Here is a 27,349-nt window from a genome sequence, read left to right as displayed (position 1 = left end):
AACTTTGAAAGTTGAGGAATTTTTCCTTGGCATGTTGTAAATAAGTTTTTATTTTCAGATTTTGATTTTCAATAGACCAATTTTAGATTCAAAGATAATATTTCGATTGGTTCAGCATATAGAATTAGATAGGTAGTTAGTGACCCTTGAATAGAATGGAATATGAAGTAAGCAGATGCCAATTGTATTTTTTATTTTTTATTTTTGAGTAAATATGTTTTGTTCTAATTAGCTCTTATGTTCTTTATACTGAAGCCCATTTGTACAAAATAGATATCGCTCCTTTGAGACGCACTTCGCACAAACGATAAGCGCGAAAATATTCAACAAATTGCCTTAAAAACCAACCGAAAACAGAAATAAAACCCTAATATCCCCCATTAAATTTGCCTCTGTAAATGTGTATGTTGTACGATCGCCATAGGTGTTTGGAAATATTGAACTAGAACCTGAATCAGCTATCACTAGACACAACAACTTCCGTTCCTTTGTCCAAGGACTGATGCTACTGTTCAGGTAGGTCCACACTCAATTGCTAACACCAATAACAACTGAAAGAAAAAAAATGTACTCCATCCACACTCTATCTATATCTCGCTGTCAGAAAAAAAATATTGTCGAATCGTTCACTCTCTACCAATCATTTGTTTCACCAACTTCGATCTATCAATGAATTTATCTCTAGAAATGTGTGATTACGATTCCTCTAAGTCTGAGCCTAAATCAATCTTTATCTTGAGTTTGTTTTTCAATCAAATAGTTGATGTATCGGAGATACATGCGAAAGTGTTGCTTCGTGTGACAAAATTGTGTTTGATCAGAGAGTTTTTTTGTTCTATGTTTGAATGCAGAGTTTGAGGATTCCTAATTGATTAGTGACTGTTAGGATTAGCTAAGTCTATTGGATTGGATGTTGTGGTTGGATAATGAATGGGTGAAACGGGAAAGGAGGTGCATGGTCCTTTTAGAGGGATTCAACCAGTTAACGCTCAAACGCTCAAGCTTCAAATAGGGATTTTATCTAATTCCTGTTTATCTAAGCACCGATCAATAATAATCTAATTTATTCTTACATCTAGCCTAACGCCTCATGGCCAACTTGGTATCAATTACTAATTTATAAATTATCAATATAATAATAATAATTATTATTATTATTCGGTACCATGTAAGCAATATACTAAAAGACTACAATTTTCATAAAATAAGTAATAATCTAATCTAATCTAATCTAATATATACGCAGCCAGTACAAGAAAGCATCCTGGAAAATATTGGGGTTAGATTACGCCCGACTATTTTTCTTGTCAATATTGAAGCTTGTGACATATTAGAAATACGACACAAGCGTCAAAGCGGCCAGGCCTACTGCGCAGTATTTACCGGAAAGATGATTCTTGGAAATGCCTTGACTTCTACATTTATTACATTTTGTGTCGAAACATTTTTAGAATCTACAGGGGTGGAAGGATACGTGGACATACCGTACCAAACGCTCCATATTGTACGCAATTGAATACTGTGTAATTCAATTTGAATTTTAATAATGATTAAAATATGAATAAGTACTATAACAAAGGTTACTAAGATTGAAAGTTAAATAATGTATGTAGGAAAGATCTCACCAATCTGATGAGTTGCTCGTTGTCCAATGGTATACTTGAGGAACTTTCGACAGTTGATATTTTCAAATTTTGGAGCCTGATCCCATTCAGCAACAGATGCTATATTAACGGCATTGCTAACATTACTTCACACTTTCACCGTGAATCTCTATTATCGCATTTTTTCTACGCCTATTTTTTCTATTCTTATAGACCCATGCACATTTTCCTAAACACGGGACGATGTCCTCTCAACTTTCAAAGGTATCGAGTATTTTTTAGCACCACGTCACCAGAGGCAAATTTCTTCATAGCATCTGGCAGTCAAACACTCGCGATCTCAACAGAAAGCCATGTGTATCTGTTCATCACTAGCAAATTAGCAATAACCGTCTGCTGGAAGCACTATCCGTGGAATCATTTTTCTCAAGTCGAACTTTAGACAAACGGTCAAGACCGCTGTCGAACACGGCCGGTCTTCTGGCTGCCAGTCGCAGTCCACTTAGGAAACACTTTTTGCGAAAAAAAAAAGTTCTCCAGGAGAAGTTATTTATTCCAGATTGAAATTCTAGAACGTACAGCCCTACCTTTGCTTTTCGAGGCAATCATTGCAAGTTATGGTAATTATTGGAGTAAAATATGAAAACTCGCGGACACTGAAAAAAATGACCCAATTTTCATAAAATAAGTAATAATATTGAAAAATTGTCCCCCGCATTCTTATCCGTCTAATCCGCGTCTATTTTGGGCACAACCTGAAACCAATTCCCGGCACACCCTCTACGCGACACTATGGTACATAGAATGGTCAAAAAATCATGATTTGATCGAAGGTGTTTACTCGAGAAGTCGGTCAAATTCTTCGCAATCCAAATCTAATCTAATCAATGTGCTTTTGAGCAGAAAGTTAAAAAGTTTAAACAGTTCAAAATAAGATAGCAGATGATAGAGATGTCGCTTTAGAATAACGACCAAAATATTCCGATTAATATTTTTGCCCACCAGATCATCAATTGCCATCACAGTTCAATGAACACATCTGTCTCTGTGGTTGTGAAATGCAGATAAACTACGCACACATTTGCCCGCATCTTCTCAAGCAGGAAACCAACTGTTTGTTTACAATTTACGACGGGAAAAAACAATTTATTTCAATAATTGAGCAGCTTTTGCAGAACTCTGGGCATTGAATTGAAGATCATTTCAACAAGTGGATCTAGCTAAGTGTAAATTAAACGGTGATAAAGAACAATTCCTCTAGCTGCTGCTTTGGTGTGATTGCCTTCGACATACACAAAACCGAAAAAAAATGGTGAAGTCGTAAATGGGGTGAAATTGAAATGTGAATTTATTTTATTGCCTGTGCTGCAGGGGTTGATTATTAATAGTCTACATCTTTTTGCTTCCATCTAGGGTTCCTGTACCAGTTATCGCACTGCCTAAGAAAAAATATTTATACAAAAATATGAATAAGGCTGACGAATGTCATCGATATGTCAAATAATTGATTAGTGTTCATACTTTACAGAAAAAATATAGAAACGGGGCCAAAACTACTTTTAGTATTTATTACTGCGTGTGCCAATGATAGGAACCCTGTACCAATGCAATGGATACATTCGTTAATTCGGGCTCCACAAATAGTGTGATTTGTACATATACATTCTTTATGGGATGAGCCATTACTGCTACACTATGGCGAAATATAGCCATATCTGGTACTCTGAGCCTAATTAGTCATTGGAAATGGAAGGTTAGAATTAGGGATGGAAAAACTAACTTGTACTCAGATACACTCATTTCCTATTCTCTCGGCTTCTGAGCTGAAGCAATCGAAAAACAGTGCATGGAGGAGTTTTGCTATGTAGTTTTATCTAAAAGTTTGTTAAACAAAGTAATGGTCGTATACCAAAATCGTGACAGAGCTATGAATGCGACTTTCCACGGAGTGAGCATAGTTTGCATTCGTCGTGTAGAGAGTCGCCTTCATTGCTCTCTTACCAGTGCTGTCATGGTAAAATCAGAGCTGGTTACTCAAGATTTCTAAATGTTTGCGCCCGCTGTACTGGTACGCCCCCAATCCTGGAAAACCTTTACATGTTTTATTTTTCACGAATTGTTTTTTTTTTTCAATTTTCGCGGAAGGAACATTATTCTAGAAAATTTTGCAGATTACCGTAAGTGAAATAAATTCCTTTGGGGATTTTTTTAGTATTTTCCAAACAATTTCCGGAATGTTTACAAGAAGAAGATTGCTGCAGGGTTTCTGAGAATGATTTTAACAAAATTACTCTAAAGATTTCACTAAGTATCCTGCATCCTGATCCCTATCTATGGATTTCTTTGAAAAAATTGTCTCCGCCTCAAGGGATTCAATATTTAAGACATTCATCCAAGGATTGCTACACAAGTACATTATTGAATTCTTTTATTTCTTCAAACATTTCTGAACGAATTACTTCAGAAATATTGTCCAAAATTCCTTGCAAGAGTTTTTCTTTGAGATTTCTTTGAGAATTTCGCACATTTCTCAAAAAAATTTATTAGTAGTTCCTCCAAACGTTTCTTTGAAAGATGCAATTCCAGAAATTTTGTTCTCACAAAGATTTGGATATTCTTTCGGAAATCCATCTAGGGATTTTTTATAGACATCATGATTTTATTTCTCGATTTTTTTTCAGAAGTTATAACCTGATTTTTTATAGAGGAGATGTATTACTACATTTATTAAGTGATTTTCTCGAGCATGTACTTAGAAGTTCCTCTAGAGAATTTGCAAGAGGTTTTTTCAGAAAGTTCCTCCAAGGGTTTCCCTAAAAGTTCATCCGAGCATTACTTTAGATTTCATCAGACTTCATTCAGGGATTCTTTCATTTTTTTTTAATTTTAAGTTTCTTTCAATAATCCATGCAGAAATTACTCCTGAACCTATTTTTTAGCATTTTTCATGGAGTTAGCCAATAATAATTGGTTTTGTTTGATTGTTATTAGGGTTTTATTACAGTAATATTCAAAATGCATAATTTTATGATTACTTTTATAATAGCTAATTACATTGATTAAGGGTTTAATGCATTCTCAAAGCTATCCATAAGCCCTTAATTCAAGAGCAACCAAAACTCTTCAATATGATAATTTTATTTCTGTTCTAAACTATCAATAAAACAGCGAGAATTCTCAACAGATGACGTTCCATTCGATTAGTATCGACATTTGCTGGTAGCATAAGTTATGATATAACTGTTTATCTTTCTTACATGCATATGGTCATCACTGAGGGTGAAAAATTTTCCAACACAGTTTTAAAACAGTTGTAAAAAGTACAACACTACCAAAAAACCTCGCTTTTCGTATACAGCGCGAGCGCGGTGCAGTTTCGGTTGCTTGATGGAGCGCATGCTGGAAGGTTAATACGGTCTGTATTTGGACGGAAGATTGATTGATTGATTTATCTTTATTAAAGAGACTTTCAGCCCTTGGCTGGTTCGTCTCTATAAGTGGACGGAAGATGTTCTTGAAAAGGTGATCGCGAGGTTTTGATGTATCAATCAGTTTTATTGGAAATTAAATAAAAAATTTTCGAATACCTTTTGTGGAGCAGAATACAAGTTAAAATGTTACTTAGGTTCTCCAGTTCTTTTATATATAATTTTAAAGATTCCTTCTGATTTTTTTTTTCAGTGACAAAGATATCTTCAAAAGTTTATTACGGATTTCTTGAGAAAATCCTTCTTCTTTTTTTCGAAATTCCTTCAGGGATTTCTTAAGAGTTCTTAAGTAATTTTTGTGCAATTTCTGAAAAAAAAATAAACTTTAGAAAAATCACTGGATGAATATCTGAATAATTCTGCAGGGATCACTAAAGACATCCCAACTGATTTCTGATGAAACCGCAAGAGCTATTTCTAAAAAATACTTGTATGAATTTCTGCAGAAACTACTGAAGAAATTTTCCAAACAATTTTTCGCAAAACCCTGGTAAGAATTTCTGAAGCAATCTCAGTAGAAATTTTTAGAAGGATATTTGAAAATTTACGTGAAAGAACTTTGAGAAAATTTCATAGGAAATTCGTAAAATTCTGAAGAAATCTCTGAAAGTAAAAATATCTTCTCGAAGCAATTGAATAAATCCCCACAGGAATTTCTGAAGGAAACCCTCAGGAGGTCCGTGATCGAAAAGCGGATTCTCCTTAGAAGTGTCAGCTTGAACCTTTTATTCTATGAACGAATGAATACACTTTGGCAAACCTTTACATTTGGGTGTAAGGATTTTTGTAAGTGAAAAAATCATCAGTTAAACCCCTATAGAGGTCTTAGGAAGTATTTTTGAATTAATATCTTGGGGAATATCCGGATGAAGCCTAGGGAAATTCTTGAAGAAATTCTAGGAGAAATTTCTTGGTAAATCCTTGGTGGAGTTCCTGGAAAAATAAAATAATAGGTAGATATGAAAACTCTTGTAGAAATTCTTTAATAAAATTCTACGAGAATTTTCAGAAAGTATTCTTTAAAAAATCTATGGTCGAATTTCTGAAAAAAAAAACTGGAGAAACGCATAGACAGGTGTCTGCAAAGATTCCTAGCAGAAGCTCTTGAGATATTTCTAAAGGAATTTATGTAGGGACTCCTAAGAAATATTTTTGATTTTATTTTTTTTTCTGAATCTGTGGCGAAATTATTGGAGTTATCCTTTGAGGAAGTAACGGATAAATTTCTGGGATGAGACATCGAGGAATATCTGAAGGAGATCCTGAAGGAGTTTCTGTATGAACTCCTGCAGGAATCTCCGGAGGAATTTCCGGACACATTCATGTGGGGATGTTCAATGAAAATCCTAGAACAATTCCAGAACAAATCTCGGATGAAAATCCTGAAAAAAACATGAACGAATCTCTGAAGGACTATTTGAATTTTTTTCTTAAGAATCCAACAGAAGAGTTTTGAAAGAATCTTCTTTGGAAGGCAATGCTTTTGCAAATTTCTAAAGAAACCACTGGAGAGATTTCCGATGAACTTTTTAAACGAATCTCATGAAAGCTTTCTTAAACTATTCTTGGTGGAATTTCAGAAAGAACCCATAGAAATCTATCTAAAAGAATTCTTGAAGGGGAATTCCCTGGTAAAAAATCTAGAGAAGAGTCGGAGGAGTTTCTGAAAGAAACCTTGATAGATTTTGAGACCGAAGTCTAGTAAACATTTCTGAAAGAATCCATGCAGGCACGTGCGCAGAAAAGGCGAAATGGCAGGGATTTTGTGCATTTTATAAATGCAAGATATTCTTAAAAACGGGATTCCTGGAGGATTTTTGAAAGAAAATCAAGGAGCAATATCGGTAGAAATCCAGGGAAGATTTTATAAAAAAGTTCCTGCATCAATTTCTTGGATCATACCTCGGAGAAAATTCTGATGGAAACTAATAATTTTCTAATAGAATTAAAAGAAAAAAATCCTGAAAAATTTCTCATTGAAATCTTCGAAATAAAGAAATCCTTGGGGAAATTTTCCGAATAAAACTTTGACAAACTTGGCGCGGCGGGTAATCCTTGAAAAAATCTGAAGAAAATTCTGAAATATTTATTTTATGTGTATGGATTTGTGAAGTAACTTATTTTTTTCACACAAATAAAGCCACAAAAAATCGCAGACGTTTTCTAATATTAAGAAGCAGAAATCTCCATTCCATATGCAGGCACAAAAACTGCAATATACGCATGAATTATTACTCTACAGTTGTGAGAGGGCAAAAAATAGGTAAATGATATAGGTAAAAATCAAAAATGTTGATTTGGAATTGAAGCGCACACTAAAGCTTAACGCAACAATAGCGAAAATAGGCTCAGTGTACCAGTTATGGCTATACTACCTCAAATTCGCCATAGTCGATTTTCAACCTTCAATGATGCAAATCAACAAGAAAAAAAAAAATGTGAACAACAGATCACGTTTATAAAAGATGGTTGCAATCATTCAAACTTCACAATTTATTCAAATTATGATAGAAATAAATCATTTTCCTTAATTTTTCGGCTTCCTTGCACTCTATTTCGCCATAGTGTACCAGTTATGGCATATCCCATAAGGAATGCATGTAAATAGTGCGAAGCGGAACACAAATACACAAATGTATCCATAACTGGTACAGGGTTCCTATCATTGGCACACGCCGTAATAAATACTAAAAGTAGTTTTGGCTCCGTTTCTGTATTTTTCTTGTAAAGTATGAAAACTAATCAATCATTTGACATATCGATGACATTCGACAGTTTTCTTCTTATTTTTGTTGAAACAGTTTTTCTTAGGTTGTGCGATAACTATAGACTGTTTCAGAAATTATAAATACACTAACGATTAACTGCCATTTCAATTTGAGCACAATATCCAAAAAAGTTTCTTCTAGCTCTTATAGTAAACATGCTAACGAAGCAAATAATACCAATTTTGTTGATGTTTCTGGTAAAAGTTAAAAAATAGGGCTCTGTAAACTAGATGGTTAAAATTCGAAGTTGCACAAAGTGGTAAAAAAATGTAGCATAATAGAAAAGAAAAAAATCTCACAGATAAAATATTTAATTTCCAAACACAATAAAAATTGCTGTATTGAAAATAAAAGACATTTCTCGATTGGTAAGACTAATTTTTACTAGAATATTTGGTCAAGAACCACCATTCTCCATACATTTTTTTTGTTTCAAATTTCTTAACAACACCAGTATCAACAAACGTTAAGCAAACGAATGTCTTAATTACTGCTTACTGCATTCGTTTTTATGCTATGCCAAGCTTTGCCATCTGAAGGATCGAATGAGCTGAAAAAATAAGTTACTTTAGATTGAATGCATTTAGGAAAGCTAAGAAACTGTGTAATAGTTCTTATGTTCCGTAGAAAACCTTAAAAATGAGAAACTTGATCTCCGAAAAAATGTTGTGGAAATGCCTTTATCGATTTTTTTCCAAACTTTGATCAAGGCATTCCTTAGACAACTTGTTTAGAAAGCGAATGTGATAAAAATTTAGATAATTTCTGGTATTTAATGAAATCATTAAAAACACCTTTGTGCAAATGCAAATTTGAAAAATTAAGTCATTTGTTAGAAAACTCAACTGTTCTTTAAAATATGAAGACAATTGAAACGAAATATAAAAATATGGAGTACAATATGCTATACTCTGAAAGAAGTAGGTAAAAATAATTAAAACTGTTCATTTATTTTAACCCTCTAATACCCAATCCCGCCTTTAGACGGGGTATAGTTTGAGCATATTTGTAATTTTTGTTTCGTGGAAAATCTTTTTTTTTTTATATTTTTGGCTGATATTTATGACTGTTCTGTATATCTCAAATGGTTTTTGGTGTATTTTAAAGCGTTTTTACATTTTTTTAAAATAATTGAAAAATTGTTGTTTTAGTCACCTTTTAGAAGTCATTGTTTATTTTGTATTGAATCGCTACAATTAACATATTTTAAATTTTCCCCAAATCATTCTATCCTTGTTTAATAGTTTAAGGGAATCGAATACACTCTAAAATTATTTCCCTTAAAAATACACGGAAAATAAAATTTTCTGTGAAAAAAAAATTAAAATAATAGTATTTCAACAATAAACAGGCTTCCAGGAAAAATATAAGTGTGGGGATGTTCAAAAATAAAAATTAGAAAAATCGAAAATTGAAATTCACGAAATCGAGAATTAAAATGAATAATCTTCCAAAACATGTTTAAATCGATTTTAGATGAGGAAAAATGATATTTAGATCAAAATCAAAAATTTGGGTATTAGAGGGTTAATAAACAAAGTGTATCTATAATTTCTGAAACAGTCTATAGTACAGGCACCCTATTGAATAGGTGATTTCTAGAAAAGGGGAAGAAAAATATATAATTCCCCAATCCATAACAAAGCTTTTTCACATACGGAGGCGGGGCGCTAAAGCTTGAATTATTGACAAGGGCAATTCTTGTAAATCCGTGATTGCACATATGAAAAAAAAACACGAGATTTTGTTATATTTGATGCCAACTTTGCGTTCAGCATTATTCAAAAACTGCCCATGACAAAAAGAACAAAACTGCCGAAAATAAATTGGTTCCTCTATTTGAGGGCACCCAGCTCGTATCCACGGGACGACGTTTGAGGGTTAATCACTCCCCATCACTATGTCCCATAACCTACTCATCTATAGACGCAAACATTTAGAATATTCTTAAAACAAGGACAATTTTTCTTGCAATTATTTGACAAAAACAATTAGATTGCAATTTATTCCACGTATGAGGGCGCCAAGCTCGTGCAAAAGTTTCACTTACCTAGCGCCTTTTTCCGAAAATACAAAGAGTTAGCTTTAAGGCAAAACTGGAAGCATTTCCTCATTTTTTTGGTTTTTGATTTTTTATAAAATAACGAAGCAATATTTTCAAAATCGGTTTTCGTACACATGCAGAATATGGATCAAGGTATCTCTTGAATTTTTTCCAGGTGGAAAATGTTTTTCGTTTTTGCAAAAACCATTTTTTGTGAAGTTTTGCTTAAATATGTTTTTTTGTGAAAACTAAAAACATTTTCCATCTGGAAAAAATATCAGGAGGTACCTTGATCTATACTCTACATGTGCACGAAAACCGATTTTGAAAATATTGCTTCGTTATTTTATAAAAAATCTAAAACCAAAAAGTGAGGAAATGGATCAGTATAACGAAGCCACCCCTCGAATTTTAAAGAGCACAAATCTGAAGAACCAATTGTCTCACAATACTGAAAAGTTGATCGATTGGTCACACGCTGGTGATGACCAATCGTTCAACTTTTCATCACAATCCATCATTTGGTTCTTCAGATTTGTGCTCTTGAAAATTCGAAGGGTGGCTTCGTTATATATTCACCTTAAGTTAAAATACAGGATTTGTTTTCAACTTGCTGTTACGGGACCATTTTTCTGCTCTCATTTTTGATGTTTTAACCGTTAAAACGACCAAAACGACAACAACCTGAGTTATCATAATTTGCAATATCACAACATCAAAATTTGTTTTCAATTTGCTGTCAGACTTTGTTCGGGTAATGATATACCAACATCCAATCCAATAGCGTTGCCAATCAGATGCCACAGTTAGTACATCCATATAGTGATATCATCAAAATACTAATCTCAACTAGCGATAGATAGGATAGACCAACGAAAATATATTTCAAAACCGCAGCAAAGACGAATTGTCAACATCGCAAAACTTCTTTTAGTTCTTCTCTTCGTTTGATCGAATTCTACTCTCTCATAGAAATCAGTTTTACCATGCATAAGAAAGCATAACCGATAGATTTCTCACTCTACCTACATAGAGACCGATAGAAACCTAGTGAGATGAATAAATCTTAGGACTATTACAGCCTCGAAACAGGTACAAGTAGCTGGTTATGACACGTAGTTTACCCACCCCAATCCTTTCAATTTAGCGATGATGCCCTTCAGTTCCCCGGCACTACTGTGTGATTGCGGAATGCAATGGAATTAAAGCAAAGGATCCTTCATACTGGAACGCAATGGAAGTTAGAACACCGTAGAGAGAGAGAAGGAGTCCCTAATAGGAGTATATGTTTCACTTATTTTTATACTTTTTCATAGATCAGAGCAAAACTATTGTTGCTGGTCGTAGCACCAGCTTTTCACTTATTTTATTATAGTTTAAAGGGATTTCAATTTGGTTCCATAAATTCAGATCAAAACATAATCCAGTATCTGCCTAAAGTTCATTTCGCAAAATGCACAAAAAAAACTGTAAAGTTTGTTTTTTTCAATCCTTGAAAATGTTTCTATATTAGATATAAAATTTACAATACGTTGGGTTTCAAAAGTTGGGAATATAAATTGAAATCCTCTTATTTTTGTACAAAAAATGCATCCCTTGTTCAAGCTTTACGGTCCCTTGTTTCGTTTCCTAGACTGAACGTTTTTTTAGATAATATTTTAGATAATGAGTAGGAGTTCAATAACCATAATACTCGTATAGACAATTTCCTTTAATGCTAGTTTCATACAGTAGTTCAAGCTAGCTTCCGTTAAATTGACATAGAGTTCCTAGATTTCTTAGAATTCCTTTCCATAGATTTGCATTTTGAAACATTGTCCACATCAAACGATTAAACTATAAACGATAAATTCTGCCTTTGGCGAAATTCATGAAAGGAATGTGCTATTCAATGACTTAGGGGTTAAGCATTTCCTTCTGTGAATTTTAAACGCATTTTCCAGTTCATTTGTTAGCCAACATAAATAAGCTTCCATTCTAAAACAACGGCTATGAGTCGAATATAAACGCCTGGTACACAGCCTCTTCAGCTAATTTTCCCTAATCTGATCTCACACCACAAAACAAAATGAAACACATGAACACAACTAAATGACCACTCACACCTCCCTTTTAGCCGCTAAGCTCGTTATAATCAATACCGCAAATATTCCAAATTCCTCCCGAAACTAATGCAATATTGTTCAAACTCATTCACCGACAACAACTATGGCTGCGGCATAAACAACACCAGATGTGCAACGGGCGAGTCGTGGCCGAACATTATGCTGGCATGTCTCAAAGGGAGACCCTGTGACCCGAGAGCAGGCAAATCGAACGAAACCTGTGGATCGACACTGGCCTACGCGTACTTTGTGTCGTTCATCTTTTTCTGTTCGTTTCTCGTAAGTACCAGTATATTAGATCATATGAATCATATGTATTTAGTGTATAATCACATTTTAATTGGTTAGTGATAAGGTCCCTTAGCAAGCCCAATAAAGTTTTGATTTTTGATGAAGAATTTGCTGAGGAATCCCTGGAGGAATGCCTAGAGGAATCTCTGGAGGAATTCCTGGAGGAATCCCTGGAGGAATTTCTAGAGGAATCCCTGGAGGAATTCATGGAGGAATCCCTGGAGGAATTTCTAGAGGAATCCCTGGAGGAATTCCTAGAGGAATCCCTGGAAGAATTCCCGGAGGAATCCCTGGAAGAATTCCCGGAGGCATCGCTCAGGGAACTCCCGAAGGAATCCCTGGAAGAATTCCTGGTGGAATCCCTGGAGGAATTCCTAGAGGAATCTCTGGAGGAATTCCTGGAGGAATTTCTAGAGGAATCCCTGGAGGAATTCCTGGAGAAATTCCTGGAGGAATCCCTGGAGGAATCCCTGGAAGAATTTCTAGAGGAATCCCTGGAGGAATTTCTAGAGGAATCCCTGGAAGAATTCCCGGACGAATCCCTGGAAGAATTCCCGGAGGAATCCCTGGAAGAATTCCCGGAGGCATCCCTGGAAGAACTTCCGAAGGAATCCCTGGAAAAATTCCTGGTGGAATCCCTGGAGGAATTCCTAGAGGAATCTCTGGAGGAATTCCTGGAGGAATTTCAAGAGGAATCCCTGGAGGAATTGCTAGAGGAATCCCTAGAAGAACTCCCGGAGGAATCCCTGGAAGAATTCCCGGAGGAATCCCTGGAAGAAGTCCCGGAGAAATCCCTGGAAGAAATCCTGGTGGAATCCCTAGAGGAATTCTTGGAGGAATCTCAGGAGGAATTTCTGAAGAAATCTCTGGAGGAATTCCTGGAGGAATCCCTGGAGTAATCCTTGAAGAAATCCCTGGAGGAATCCCTGGAGAAATCTCTGGAGGAATCGCTGGAGGAATCCCTGGACGAACTCCTGGAGGAATTCCTGGAAGAATCCCTGGAGGAATTCCTGGAGGAATCTCTGGTGGAATTTCTGGAGGAATCTCTGGTGGAATTTCTGGAGGAATCTCTGGAGGAACCTCTGGGACATTTTCTGGAGGAATTTCTGGAGGAATTCCTGGAGGAATTCCTGGAGAAATTCCTGGAGGAATTCCTGAAGGAATTCCTGGAGGAATTCTTGGAGGAATTTCTGAAGGAATTCCTGGAGGAATTCCTGGAGGAATTCCTGGGGAAATTCCTGGAGGAATTCCTGGAGGAATTCCTGGAGGAATTCCTGGAGGAATTCCTGGAGGAATTCCTGGAGGAATTCCTGGAGGAATTCCTGGAGGAATTCCTGGAGGAATTCCTGGAGGAATTCCTGGAGGAATTCCTGGAGGAATTCCTGGAGGAATTCCTGGAGGAATTCCTGGAGGAATTCCTGGAGGAATTCCTGGAGGAATTCCTGGAGGAATTCCTGGAGGAATTCCTGGAGGAATTCCTGGAGGAATTCCTGGAGGAATTCCTGGAGGAATTCCTGGAGGAATTCCTGGAGGAATTCCTGGAGGAATTCCTGGAGGAATTCCTGGAGGAATTCCTGGAGGAATTCCTGGAGGAATTCCTGGAGGAATTCCTGGAGGAATTCCTGGAGGAATTCCTGGAGGAATTCCTGGAGGAATTCCTGGAGGAATTCCTGGAGGAATCCCTGGAGGCATTCCTGGAGGAATCCCTGGTGGAATTCCTGGAGGTATCCCTGGAAGAATTCCTGGAGGAATCCCTGGAGGAATTCCTGGAGGAATCCCTGGAGGAATTCCTGGAGGAATCCCTGGAGGAATTCCTGGAGGAATCCCTGGAGGAATTCCTGGAGGAATCCCTGGAAGAATTCCTGGAGGAATCCCTGGAGGAATTCCTGGAGGTATCCCTGAAGGAATTTCTGTAGGAATCCCTGGAGGAATTCCTGGAGGAATCCCTGGAGGAATTCCTGGAGGAATCCCTGGAGGCATTCCTGGAGGAATCCCTGGAGGCATTCCTGGAGGAATCCCTGGAGGCATTCCTGGAGGAATCCCTGGAGGCATTCCTGGAGGAATCCCTGCAGGCATTCCAGGAGGAATCCCTGGAGGCATTCCTGGAGGAATCCCTGGAGGCATTCCTGGAGGAATCCCTGGAGGCATTCCTGGAGGAATCCCTAAAGGCATTCCTGGAGGAATCCCTGAAGGCATTCCTGGAGGAATCCCAGAAGGCATTCCTGGAGGAATCCCTGGAGGCATTCCTGGAGGAATCCCTGGAGGCATTCCTGGAGGAATTCCTGGAGGAATTCCTGGGGGAATCCCTGGAGGCATTCCTGGAGGAATCCCTGGAGGCATTCCTGGAGGAAACCCTGGAGGAATCCCTGAAGGCATTCCTGTAGGAATCCCTGGAGGCATTCCTGGAGGAATCTCTGGAGGCATTCCTGGAGGAATCTCTGGAGGCATTCCCAGAGGAATCCCTGGAGGCATTCCTAGAGGAATCCCTGGAGGCATTCCTAGAGGAATCCCTGGAAGAATTCCTGTAGGAAACCTTGGAGAAACTCCTGGAGAAATCTTTAGAGAAATCCCTGGAGGAATCTCTGGAGGAATTCCTGATGAAATTCCTGGAGAAACCACTCGAGGAATTCCAGGGATCCCTGGTAGAATACTTGCAAGAATGCCTGGAGGAATTGCTGAAGGAATTCCTGGAGGAATTCTTGGAGGGATCTCTGAAACAATTCCAGAAGGAATCCCTGAATGAATTCCTGGAGGAATCCTGGAGGAATCAATTCGGGATTTTTTAGAGGAGTTCCCTGAAAAATCCCTGATGCAATCGCTGGAGAAATCCCTGGATAAATTCCTGGGGAAGTTCCTGGAGAAATTCCTGGAGGAATCCCTGAAGGACTTCTGGAAGAATCACTGCAAGAATTCTTGCAGGAATCTCTAAAGCAATGCCTGGAGGAATCTCTGAAGGAATTCCTGTTGGAATCTCTGGAGGAATCTTTAGAGGAATTACTGGAAGAATTTCCTGGAGGAAACCCTGGAGAAATTCCTGAAGGAATCTCTGTAGGACTTCATGAAAGAATCTCTGTAGAAATTTCTGAAGGAATCTCTGTAGAAATTCCTGAAGGAATCTCTTTAGGAATATCTAAAGCAGGGGTTCCCAACCTTTTTGAGGTGGCGACCCCCTTTAAGAATTGTCAAAACATCTGCGGCCCAAAGAATGCATTTAGAAAAATTATGAATTAAATAAACGAAACCGAGTTTTTTGGGTACAGTGACGTAGCCAAAAATTTACTGTGGGAGGGATTTTCGACGATCTTTTTTTTTATTCGACACTAACATTTCGTAAAAATCATGTCATGTACATTCAATTTGAGTCGTAGCTGAAAATTAGCGGCGCAGCCGAAAAAATTTTTTTCTGAAGGCGTTTTATATTGAAAATTTGTTCCTCAAAATATGGCTTTTGGGGGTGGTGGTATACAAAATTAAAAATTGGTATAATTTGCACAAAATAGAATAACAATTTAACATTTTTTGGTAACATCGCGGCCCCCCTAGACTGGCTTCACGGCCCCCCAGGGGGCCGCGGACCACCGGTTGGGAAGCCGTGATCTAAAGGAATCTCTTTAGGAATTCCTGCAGGAATTCCTGAAGGAATCTCTGATGAAATTCCTAGAGGAATCTCTGTAAGAATTTCTGAAAAAAAAAACTCTGTAGGAATTCCTGAAGGAATCTCTGTAGAAATTCCTGAATAAATCTCTGTAGGAATTCCTGAAGGAATGACTGTACGAATCTCTGGAGTAATTTCTAGAGAAAACTTTAGAGAGATTCCCGAAGGAATTCTTGGAGGAATATCTAAAGGAATTCTCAGAGGAATTTGTGGAGTAATCTCGCTAGAAATTCCTACAGTAATTCTTGAAGGAATTTCTGGAAAATTTCATAAAGGAATTTCGAGAGAAACTTCTGGAGAAATCTTGTTGAATTCCTCGACGAATCTCTGGAGGAATTCTTGGAGTAATTCATGGAGGAATTTCCGGATATATCTGTGGTAGTTTTCCTGAAGGAATCTCCGGGGTAATTACAGGTGGAATCCCTTGATGAATTCGTGGAGAATCTGTGAAAGAATTCCTGGAAGAATCTCTGGAAGAACCCCTGAAGGAATTCCTGGAGAAATCTCTTCAGGAACTACTGGGTGAATTCTTTGCAGAAATTCTTGCAGGAATATCTGCCGGAATTCCTGGAGGAGTCGCTGGTTGAATTTCTGGAGGAATCTGTAGGAATCCGTAGGATTCATTATAGCAATTTCAGAAAGAATTCTTGGAGGAATTTCCTAAGGATTTCTGGAGAAATCTCATGAGGTATTCTTTGAGGAATCTTTGAAGGAATTTCTCGAGGAATCCCAGGAAAAAAAATCTGGAGGAAAACGTGTGGGAAACTCTGGAGATATTCTTAAAGGAATCCCGGAAGGAATTACTTAAAGTTTTGGAGGTTTCTCTAGAGGGATTCCTAAAAAAGTCCTGGAGAAGTCCTAGGCTTAATTGTAGGTCAATGACCCACTGTTCAATCTTCTCAATTCACAGATGTTGAACTTATTCGTCGCTGTCATCATGGACAACTTTGACTATCTGACACGTGATTCCAGTATTCTTGGTGCTCACCATCTGGATGAATTTGTGCGGATATGGGCCGAATACGATCCAAATGCTACGTAAGTGTTCCACCAGTTTTGGTTCTAGCGCTTTTAACTTCATAAAAGAACTTTCTTCGATGTTTTCTTCCACAACAGGGGTAAAATACATTATACAGAAATGTATGATATGTTGAAAAACATGGATCCTCCTTTGGGATTTGGTAACAAATGTCCCAACCGACTCGCCTACAAGAAGCTCATCCGAATGAACATGCCACTGGACGCGGAGGGCAAGGTCGGCTTCACGACGACCCTGTTCGCGCTGATCCGGGAAAACCTCAACATCAAAATGAGAACTGGTAAGTTGTTATGAAGATAGTGGAACACAGCAAATTTTACCCATGGACTTCTCGTGAAACCTACCGCACAGCCGAAGAGATGGACCAAGCGGACCAGGAACTGCGACAAACGATCAGCCACATTTGGCCGCTGCAGGCTAAGAAGCTGCTAGATCTGCTGGTGCCCCGAAAGGACGAACTGAACACTGGAAAACTGACGGTGGGGAAAATCTACGCCGGTTTGCTCATACTGGAATCCTGGAGAAATACCAAGTTCGGTCAGATCGAATCGGACCTGCCGGTAAGTGAGCTGCATGCGGTTTGCATTCGATTTAGTTCTGTTCTTACGTTGATTATCAAGAAAATCATTTCCTTGATTTCATCTTCGTATAAACACCATTCAGTTACAGTTGAGTATGTGAAACTTAAAAAACATATCCAAGAAAGCAAAGAGAATATCATAATCATGGAAAATTATAACTTATAAGGGGTTTGCTGATCCCAGAAAAACAAGCCTTAAAAGTGCAGATACTATAATTTATTGGATTTCTTTCGTTTTTCTTCAGTTTCAACATACCAATTCATGTTGTCTGTTTCATTTTAACATGTTTTTGCCAGAAGCTTGAGTTCACACATTCTTTCTGTTCGGTTATCGTTTTGACCAGTTCTGAATCCTACTGTTGTTTCGTTGCACTTCAACTAGTGGAGTGTTGTCTGATCTCGTAATGGAAACAATATTGGACCTTTAAAGTAAACGTTTCTTGAGCTGTATTTTTATGTTGATTTTGTTTGTTAAGAAATTAGAGTCGTTATTAATGCGATTTTTCGTCGTCTAGCCGAGATTTATTGAGTACTTGACACTGTTACCGTACACTGTCTCTGTCTTTGAACTATCTCTCTGTTATTTGGTTCCAGTTGAATTCTATGTTTAGATTCATGGTTTTCCTATTTTCCTCATAACCCTTAGTTGTGTCATTCTGTCGTAATCATTTGTTTAGATTTCACTTATTATTTTCTTCATTTAAAAGTTGCTAGCGCCACATTTGCAGATCCATTTGAAAAGCTCATTGATGAAAGATGATTGTAATTCGTAACTCAGCGGAATTGCTGTCATTTTTCTTATTACAAAGTAGGTAGAAGAGCCACTTTTTCATCTTTACTTAGAATTTTTAATTCCAAAATCAAAGCAAATGCACACTATTCAAATATATAAATTTCGTTACATCACGGCCGTTCGTTCTTTCAGGCACAAGATGCAAGCAAAAATAGTCCCACGGCCAGACTGCCGGTATTACTCACTGTTATTTATTATCTTCCTCTTTATTCAATGCTACAAGTCGAGTTGTTTTCGATTTTCTTTCTGTTCCAACTTCCTCCCTTTTCGACAGAAGAACTGCTTACGTTTTATTTTGGTTTTTCGATTTGCAATTGGTTTCTTTTTGACCCCAGTTTCAAATGCGTGTTGCTTTTGAATAGTTTGACATTATTCGGTATTATTTTTTATTTAACTTATTAACTTTCAGTTATTTTGCGCACTTTTTAACATAGGCCAACCAAAATTCTAGTATAGATTAGTTAAAAGTAATCGGATATTATTGCGCTCCCATTGAGTCGCACTTTTGCTGCATTTGCGAGTGAATAGAATAGCCAGGCCAGACTATTTTGAACACTTAATCACAATAAGTACATTGCTTTTCCATTGACACACCTAATAACACTGTTACACCCCCTTTTCAAAAACAAGGTAAAGGAAAATGAATTTGTTGAATATAGAATAGGACTGTCATATGTAGCGATCACTAGAAACATATTTCTTGAATAGTTCATACAATCAAATTATAGCAAATCATGAGCAATGGAATGAGTTAACGTAACAAATTCGTTCACAAAAAAATATTTTATAGAACAGGCAAATTCAAACTGGACATGTCTGTTCCAAAATATGAGTCTGACTCATCAGTGCACGTTTCCGTAGAAAGTTCGAGTTGAACCGGTTCATCTGAACCAAACCTGAACACCAAGATAGACGTTGGAGATTTTTGTAGAGATGGCAGTAGCGCTAGTCGACATCGGCAGTTGAATTCACTGTGCGAGCGATTGAGTAACTTTTACCAATAGGTGGTGATTTACATTGGTTTCAGTAGTGTTTATAAAATTTGAATATCTTAGATATAGTAGAGTCAATCAAGTAGATTTTCACTAGACCCGGTGATTTTTGATAGATTTATTTCTAGTTTTTAGTATTTCTTAACTACAGTAGATTTTTTTTTATTTCATAGTCATGTTGAAACCTCATTTAACCGAAATTCAGGTCTTTAGATTATACAAATTTGTTTCTTTACTAAACAACTACAAATGCTTCTCACTACTCAAAAAATAACATCCGACAGGATGACTTCAAGAATTAAAAATTGACCCAATTTTGTTATGTAAGATTTCGCATGAAACAAATTTTGATAATAATTGCTCTATGGTAGCCGAAATTTTGTCGTTTGAACAGGTTAAAAAAAATACACGGATAAAGGTAATAAAATAATCGATTTCATTAGAATCACGAATTATTTTTCGCCGAAAAGTTTTATGTATTTTGTTTCTCCCTACATTTTTTGAGAACTTAAGCCCATTAGGCCAACACTTAGCATTGAGAGACGAATATCAAGTATTGGCATGATTACCCAGCCAACCACATATCGTAAATCATTGTGCGGAAAAAATCGTATATTTTCATATATTGAATCAGAATTGTATAATATGAAGTATGTATTTGTTGACAATGATTGCGTAAAATCGCATTTCATGCCAAATTAAATTTTAATTGCGATTTTGTTTCATATAGTCGTCTCCGATCATAAAAGGTGCAAGATACTATCGGTAGGATCGCACAGAATCGTGAAAAAAAAACATACATTCTTAGTGTCAAGCTGCAAGTTCGCTAGCATCGTATATATGATTTCTTTGAATCGTGGAAATCGTCGCTTCACATCGTATATAAATCTGCTAAATCGAGCTTGCTACCTCAAGGTATGATGAAAATCGGTGAAATCGTATACAATTATAACAATGTTGTATATTGTTCGTTTGCGTCACACTTGCGTCATATACGAAGTGAATGAAATCGTAGAAATCGTATATTCATTTCTACAGTCGCATATGATTGTTACTTCACTTTTAATAGTCGAATCTTAATCTCGGAAATCGTGAATGGTTTAGTTTACATATTTGTATGATGGAGAAAAAGAAAAAAATGTATTCATCACAATACAATTGTTGTTGTTGACACATTACAACCATGGTAGCAAGAATTTCAACCAAATATATAGGTTTTCATACTAGCAGATGGCCTTCAATAAGTGATGTATAGATTCCAACAACGATGTGAATTCCGGGCCTCTTGCATGGCACCACTTTTAATGCCACTCAATACACAACAACAACGCTCCCACCACAAATCTCGCACCGTATCATGCTAATTTTTATTCGTTTCATGCCATTCACTTTGAACTCTCTATTTTCAACTTGGCAATTTCGTCAATAGAGATAACGCGCAGTTCTCAATCAAAGGACCTAAGTTCGATTCCCACTGAACACCATTTGTTTTTTTTTTATTTGAAAATCTTGAGTCGTATATTGGTACTCTCAATCGTAATAAGATCATGCATAATCGTATATTTAGACGGATAAAATCGGCGAAATCGTAGAAATTTTTCGAGAAATCGTAAATTATGTTGGATGGAATCGCAGTAATCGTATATATGTTTCGACATGGCCTCCACTTTAGTATGTATATGCCTGCTTCGTGCATTGAATACGATTTCTTTGGTGCTATATATGTGTGACTATTTCATTTGCAATTTCTATATAGCAACAAAATTGCTGGCTGGGTATTTCTTAGCTATAACATTAAATTTCACTACACTTCATAAATTTTACTCGATAAATAAAAATGTCAAAAAAAGAAAAAAAACGTTTTCTTGGTTTGATGTTTATTATAGGAACTTTCAATTACTATCTATTAAGTAATGTGTGTGTTTGAGTTTATCTGGGCATCCAGTTGCTAATAAAATTTCAATGATGATTGTTTACCCACCATCAGCGCAAGGATTACCTATGGCTGCAGTGTCATATCGAAAGGGAATGATGTACCTGATGGTTTGTTTTAGCAGGGTAAGCCAATTTCACTGGACCCCTTGGGAATATAACTTGATGATTGCTATCTGGTGACAAAAGTCTGGCCATCCACGAACATTTGCCCGGAAATCAGTTCATAGAGCTTCTTTAGGCTATAATTCCCGTATCAAATCCCCTTTTTATATATAAATGGGTACAACATGAAACGAATTCACTGGATAACCCTATTTAGCTGGATTTCTTTGTTTGCCTTTGGTTGCAGTATCCAATGAGCTTAAAATGCCTTCAAACCCATTTCGAATATTCACTCGGTCATACCACTAGCTGAGTCTTCAGTCGTCAAACGAAGGATAAACCGGAAAAAAAATAAAAATAGAAAAATATCGAATGTCGACGGATGACACACAGCACACTGTTTACTTTTCACAGACTAACCAATTCCAGGCAAGTAAACTTGCAAATCTTCCGCGCTTACTGTTTAATTTTCGCGCCGACTAACTAACTTCCGGCAAGCGATCTTTCCAACCTTCCGCGAACACTGCTTGCTTTTTGCGCCGATTAACCGACTCCCGGCAAGTGAATTCACCAATCTTCCGCGCAAACTGTTTACTTTTCGACGATTAAAAACTCTCGGCAAGTAAACTTCCAAACCTTTCACGTACACTGTTTACGTTTCGTGCCGACTAACACACTCCTGGCAAAGAAACTTCCAAATCTACGCGCATACTGTTTACTTTTCACGTCGACCAACCAACTCCCGGCAAGCGAACTTCCGAATCTTTTAATTTATTTATTGTTAATTTTAATAAACCTTTTCGTCCTTAATAAAATGAGATTTATTCCTTTACAGTTACAAAAATACACGTAAACAATAATCATTATTTCATGAAACCAGAGCGAAAAGTTAATAATAAAATTTTAAACTTCATCCAAAACTTGCTAACATTTTTTTTCCAAAAATTGCTAACACTTTTTTTTATTTGAACTAATCAATCTTCCACAAATGCATAAAATATTTTACCTGAAATCCTAGAGGGAATCTTTTTTTCTGAATTCTGGCCCTTTTGAACGAAAAATCCAAGAGTTCCTGATAAACTACCTTGTTCGCTTCACATGGTGGTTCTCAAAGATATTTTGAAGAACTGTTTCACTTAATCCGTGATATTTTTGGAGGAATTTCCATCGAAATTCGAAAGCATTTTTGGAATTCTGTGGTTTGATTTAACGTTTTGAAAGTTAATCCTAGAATTGACATTTTTACCATTTCAATGCAACGGCATATTCTGAATCTGCACGCTAAACAGGGCGGAAACCATTTTTTTTCATTTTTTTTTTGCACCCACTCACAGTGCTTGAAATTGCGCTTCCAAGGACTCTTACAGAGATTTCTCCGAGAATCCTTTCAGGGATTTCTCTAGCGATCCCTCCAAGGGTTCCTCAGGCATTTCATCAGGAATTTCTCCTGGCATCCCTCTAGGTATTTCTCCAGGAATTCTTTTAGAGAAACCTCCTGGAATTGCTTGAGGGACTCCTCCGGAATTTCCTCCAGAGACTTCCACAGGAATTGCTTGTGGGCTTCGTGGCCGAGCGGTTAGCGGCGTCAGTCGTTTGTGTCTCGTAAGCCTCGGAATGTGGAAAAACGATCGTGGGCATTTTGAGTGTAAAGATTTGAACATAATATAATGTGATGTTCTGCAAAGGTGTTACATATTTTTATGAGCATATTTTTTGATAAGTTTTGTTTTTTGATATGTTTACTCAAAAGATAGATAAAAATATATTTTCTAAATAAGCCAACAAAACTAAATGATATCTTCGACAAAGTTGTAGATAATATCATGCAGAAAAATGTTGCCGAAGACACTTTTGCTTTATTTTTTTTTTAAATAAGTGATATATAATAAATTCAGTATGATCAACCTCTTCAAACCTTCAAAAACCAATAAATCCTTTATATCTTTTTTGGATGAGGTTTCCATGGCTTCTGATGTTCTGAATACTTTTTCTGTATGTTATTGTGCTTCTTTTTCCTAAGAACAGTGTTGCCATATTGTTATTATTTGTACGTGTTTTTTTTTCTACTGCTTTTTGCCTCATCGATGCTCAAATTTTGTTTAAAAATTGTTGTTTTCTCACTTTTTGACGTTGAAATAAACACTGGCGGAAATTAAAATGGTTCACATTTTTTTTTTGTCTGTATTAACGAGATTTTTAACCCCAGGCTAGTTCATCTCGGGACCCACGCTTTACATCCCTTCCGAAGGAAGAACCCACATTTTGAGAGTATGTCGGGAGTGGGATTCGATCCCAGGTCCTCAGCGTGATAGTCTTGTGTTCTAATCACTGCACCAGGTCCGCTCCATGGTTCAGAAAGCCACACAGCGTAGAATCATCGTTCTTCACTCTTAGTAATCATTTTTATTGCTTATACTTCTACTTGCTTCAGAAGCATATTAGCCAATCAAAAGCATATAGCAACCGCTTTGAATTGAAAAGCGCTGGTCAAATCAGAGCACATTTTGCTACGTTCGTGGAAAAAAAACGCTTCACTTTTCAAGCACTGCTAAGCCGAAAAGAGATTAGTCATGGTGTGGATTCGGAGTCAGTTTGGCTTTTTATTTCGCAGAGTCGTCATCTGCACTGTGCCGGAGTCGTGGGTTCAAATCCCACCAGAGGGTGATTTTTTTCACAAATTCATCTCTCAGTTTTCGAAGTAACAATATTCGTTCATCAATCTGATGCAAAAACTGTATTCTGTAGATGATTGAAATATAATATACCTAGCTTTTAATTCGTGCCATATGCATCGATATTGGTTAAATCATTTCCTTATTTTTAGACAAAGTAAAACTCGATTTCAAGCTACACTGAACTCTGTTTGAACGCGATGAATGTGTGCGTTCAAAAAAAAAAAAAAAAGAATCGCGTAAAAAATCACGTTACATCAAGATACAAAAGATATTTATACGCGATTTTTCTAATATTGCTTCCGAAAATCATCCCAAAATTTAAACCAAGATTTTTCCAATCTTTCTTTCAGAAATCCTTTTTGAATTTTTAACGAGATTTTGCCTTGGAAGCTTTTTGTTTTTTTTTTGTTTAGGAATTTATCATCTTAGTTTTTCCAACTGAGGACTTCTTATTAGAATTTCTCCTTAAAGTTTGCTATAAATTATCCCAGGATTTCTTTTCAGTAAATCCTCCCCGAGCTTCTTACAAAACTTCTCTTAGAGGTCTCTTTACAGTATGACCCATAAAAATATGCGACATTGCATTTTCAATGAATTAAACTTTTTGGATTAGGATACAATAAGGAGATCATTGTCATACAGGATCTCTAAATATTTTGTCAAAATATTCATTGGTTACGTATATGGGATTCCTTATAATTGTTAACAATTTCTAAATAAAATCAAGTTTTCCTCTAATTTTCAGAGCAAAACGAACTAAGATAAAAACTTTTAAACACATGGAAACCATGAAGAAATATGTACTCTTTAATACGCCTATTTTTGAAAAATATTTTGAAAATAATTTTCAACGTTTAGGGAACAAAAACTAAAAAAGGTGCTACATATTAACAACCGCATTTAAGATAAATTAATAAAAAACTTAACACTGTTTGAACATTCTTCAAAACAATTTTATGTCGATGAAGGCATATAAACCTACCTTTATGATAGGTACAAATACTAAGTACTTAAAAACAATTTCATGCTTAAAACATAATATTTTCTAAAAATTATCATTTGTCAAATAATTTAATTTTCAGAAAATGTCTCTTAATTTATAAGGTAATATTTTTTTCGTTCTTGTCCGACGAACCAACGAACTCCTGAAGACCTTATCCAGCCATAAAAGTACTATTTTGAAAATAAAATTTACTTGAATGCGATTGAATGCAATTGAAAGAAAATTAAATCCTTAAAAAACGGCCTCTGGCGCGTGGACGATTCCGACATCCATATGTTCAACGTTATACAGGGGATACTCAAAATAAGTGGGACAGGTAAAATTTTCACTTTTCAAAAAATGTTCAACTCGCTGTAACTTTTCGAAAAGGGCATCAAATATTCTCAATTTTTTACTGTAAGTTCATCAACTAGTTGTGTATCAGTGGTCAAAATTTGGAAAAGATCGGGCTATTCTACACGAAGTTATAAAGATTCTAGAAAAAGGTATAATTATTTGATAGCCAACTTTGAGCTGTTATATCTCCGGATTCAATGAACCGAATGCAATGAAATTTTGATCATTTTGACTTATATAATGAGCTATTAAAAACATTTGACTAAACTTAAAATTCTTTACACGAAAGAAAATATAACGATTACATAATTTTTCTAATATAACACCAATTTATCCAAAATTTCGTTATAGTTTCAAAATTCGAGATAGTAATTATAGTTCATTTAAATTCCCTCTAATTGACTTGAAAATATTTATGTTTCAAAAGAAAGCAACCAAATAGCCGGCATTAAATTAAAAAAGTAATGGGATGCATATGAAAAATAGATAAATTTACTAAAAAAAAACATAGAATAAATAAAATCACTATAACTTTTTTTCTTAATAATAATTTCAAATTAAGTCAACTGTTTTTCAAAGTTTATTATATTAGTCATAAATGAACAAAATTTCATTACATTCGGTTCATTGAATCCGGTGATATAACAGCTCAAAGTTGGCTATCGAATAATTATACCTTTTTCTAGAATCTTTATAACTTCGTGTAGAATAGCCCGATCTGATTGATGGACGGCACTTCTCCGACATTATCGACGTCAGGACCTATCGTGGCGCTAATATCGACTCCGATCACTACCTGGTGATGGTTAAACTGCGCCCAAAACTCTCCGTTATTAACAACGTACATTACCGGCGGCCGCCCCGGTACAATCTAGAGCGACTGAAGCAACCGGATGTCGCCACCGCATACGCGCAGAATCTCGAGGCAGCGTTGCCGGACGAGGGTGTGCTCGATGTGGCCCCTCTAGAGGACTGCTGGAGTACAGTGAAAGCAGCCATCAACAACGCAGCCGAGAGCACTATCGGGTACGTAGAACGGAGTCGACGAAACGATTGGTTCGACGAGGAGTGCAGAGCGGTTCTGGAGGAGAAGGATGCAGCGCGGACGGTAATGCTGCAGCATGGAACCCGACAGAATGTGGAGCGATACAGACAGAAGCGGCAGCATCAGACCCGTCTCTTCCGGGAGAAAAAGCGCCGCCTGGAAGAAGCGGAGTGCGAGGAAATGGAACTGCTGTGCCGTTCACAGGAAACACGCAAGTTCTACCAGAAGCTCAACGCATCCCGCAAAGGCTACGTGCCGCAAGCCGAAATATGCAGGGATAAGGAAGGGAGCCTCCTGACGGACAAACGTGAGGTGTTCGAAAGGTGGAAGCAGCACTTCGACGAGCACCTGAATGGCGAAGAGAATGTAGGCACAGAGGACCAAGGCAGCGGAGGAAATGACTATGTTGGTGCAGCAGAGGACGGGAACGAACCAACTCCCACGCTGAGGGAAGTTAAGGATGCCATCCACCAGCTCAAAAACAACAATGCGGCTGGTAAGGACGGTATCACAGCAGAACTCATCAAGATGGGCCCGGAAAAGTTGGCCACCTGTCTGCACCAGTTAGTAGTCAAGATCTGGGAAACCGAACAGCTACCGGAGGAGTGGAAGGAAGGGATAATCTGTCCCATCCACAAGAAAGGCGACAAGTTAATGTGTGAGAACTTTCGAGCGATCACCGTTTTGAATGCTGCCTACAAAGTGCTATCCCAGATCATCTTCCGTCGTCTTTCACCTAAAGTAAATGAGTTCGTGGGGAGTTACCAAGCCGGTTTCATCGACGGCCGGTCGACAACGGACCAGATCTTCACCGTACGGCAAATCCTCCAGAAATGCCGTGAATACCAGGTCCCAACGCATCACCTGTTCATCGACTTCAAAGCGGCATACGAC

At 37.0% G+C, this 27,349-nt stretch overlaps 1 protein-coding gene across 24 annotated transcripts in view; it reads left to right on the top strand.

The window, feature by feature from the left end:
* The window catches only part of LOC115268722 (voltage-dependent calcium channel type A subunit alpha-1), a 561,442-nt gene that overhangs the window by 465,241 nt on the left and 68,852 nt on the right, over nucleotides 1–27,349 (top strand). For 20 of the 24 annotated variants that reach the window (XR_009998921.1, XR_009998922.1, XR_009998923.1 and 17 more), the window contains 5 exons: nucleotides 425–516; nucleotides 12,138–12,288; nucleotides 16,866–16,993; nucleotides 17,072–17,274; nucleotides 17,346–17,554. Coding sequence is in view for 19 of the 24 variants with exons in the window: in XM_062858464.1 (XP_062714448.1) it covers nucleotides 425–516; nucleotides 12,138–12,288; nucleotides 16,866–16,993; nucleotides 17,072–17,274; nucleotides 17,346–17,554 (783 nt within the window). In the remaining 5 variants the exon portion in view is untranslated. Of the gene's footprint in view, nucleotides 1–424; nucleotides 517–12,137; nucleotides 12,289–16,865; nucleotides 16,994–17,071; nucleotides 17,275–17,345; nucleotides 17,555–18,499; nucleotides 18,542–27,349 lie in introns of all 24 variants that reach the window. The other 4 variants (XR_009998919.1, XR_009998920.1, XM_062858462.1 and 1 more) reach the window with 2 other exon arrangements.

This window comes from Aedes albopictus, chromosome 3 (genome assembly GCF_035046485.1).
Source record: "Aedes albopictus strain Foshan chromosome 3, AalbF5, whole genome shotgun sequence".
Lineage (NCBI taxonomy): Eukaryota > Metazoa > Arthropoda > Insecta > Diptera > Culicidae > Aedes > Aedes albopictus.
This window is presented reverse-complemented; position numbering and strand designations above follow the sequence as displayed.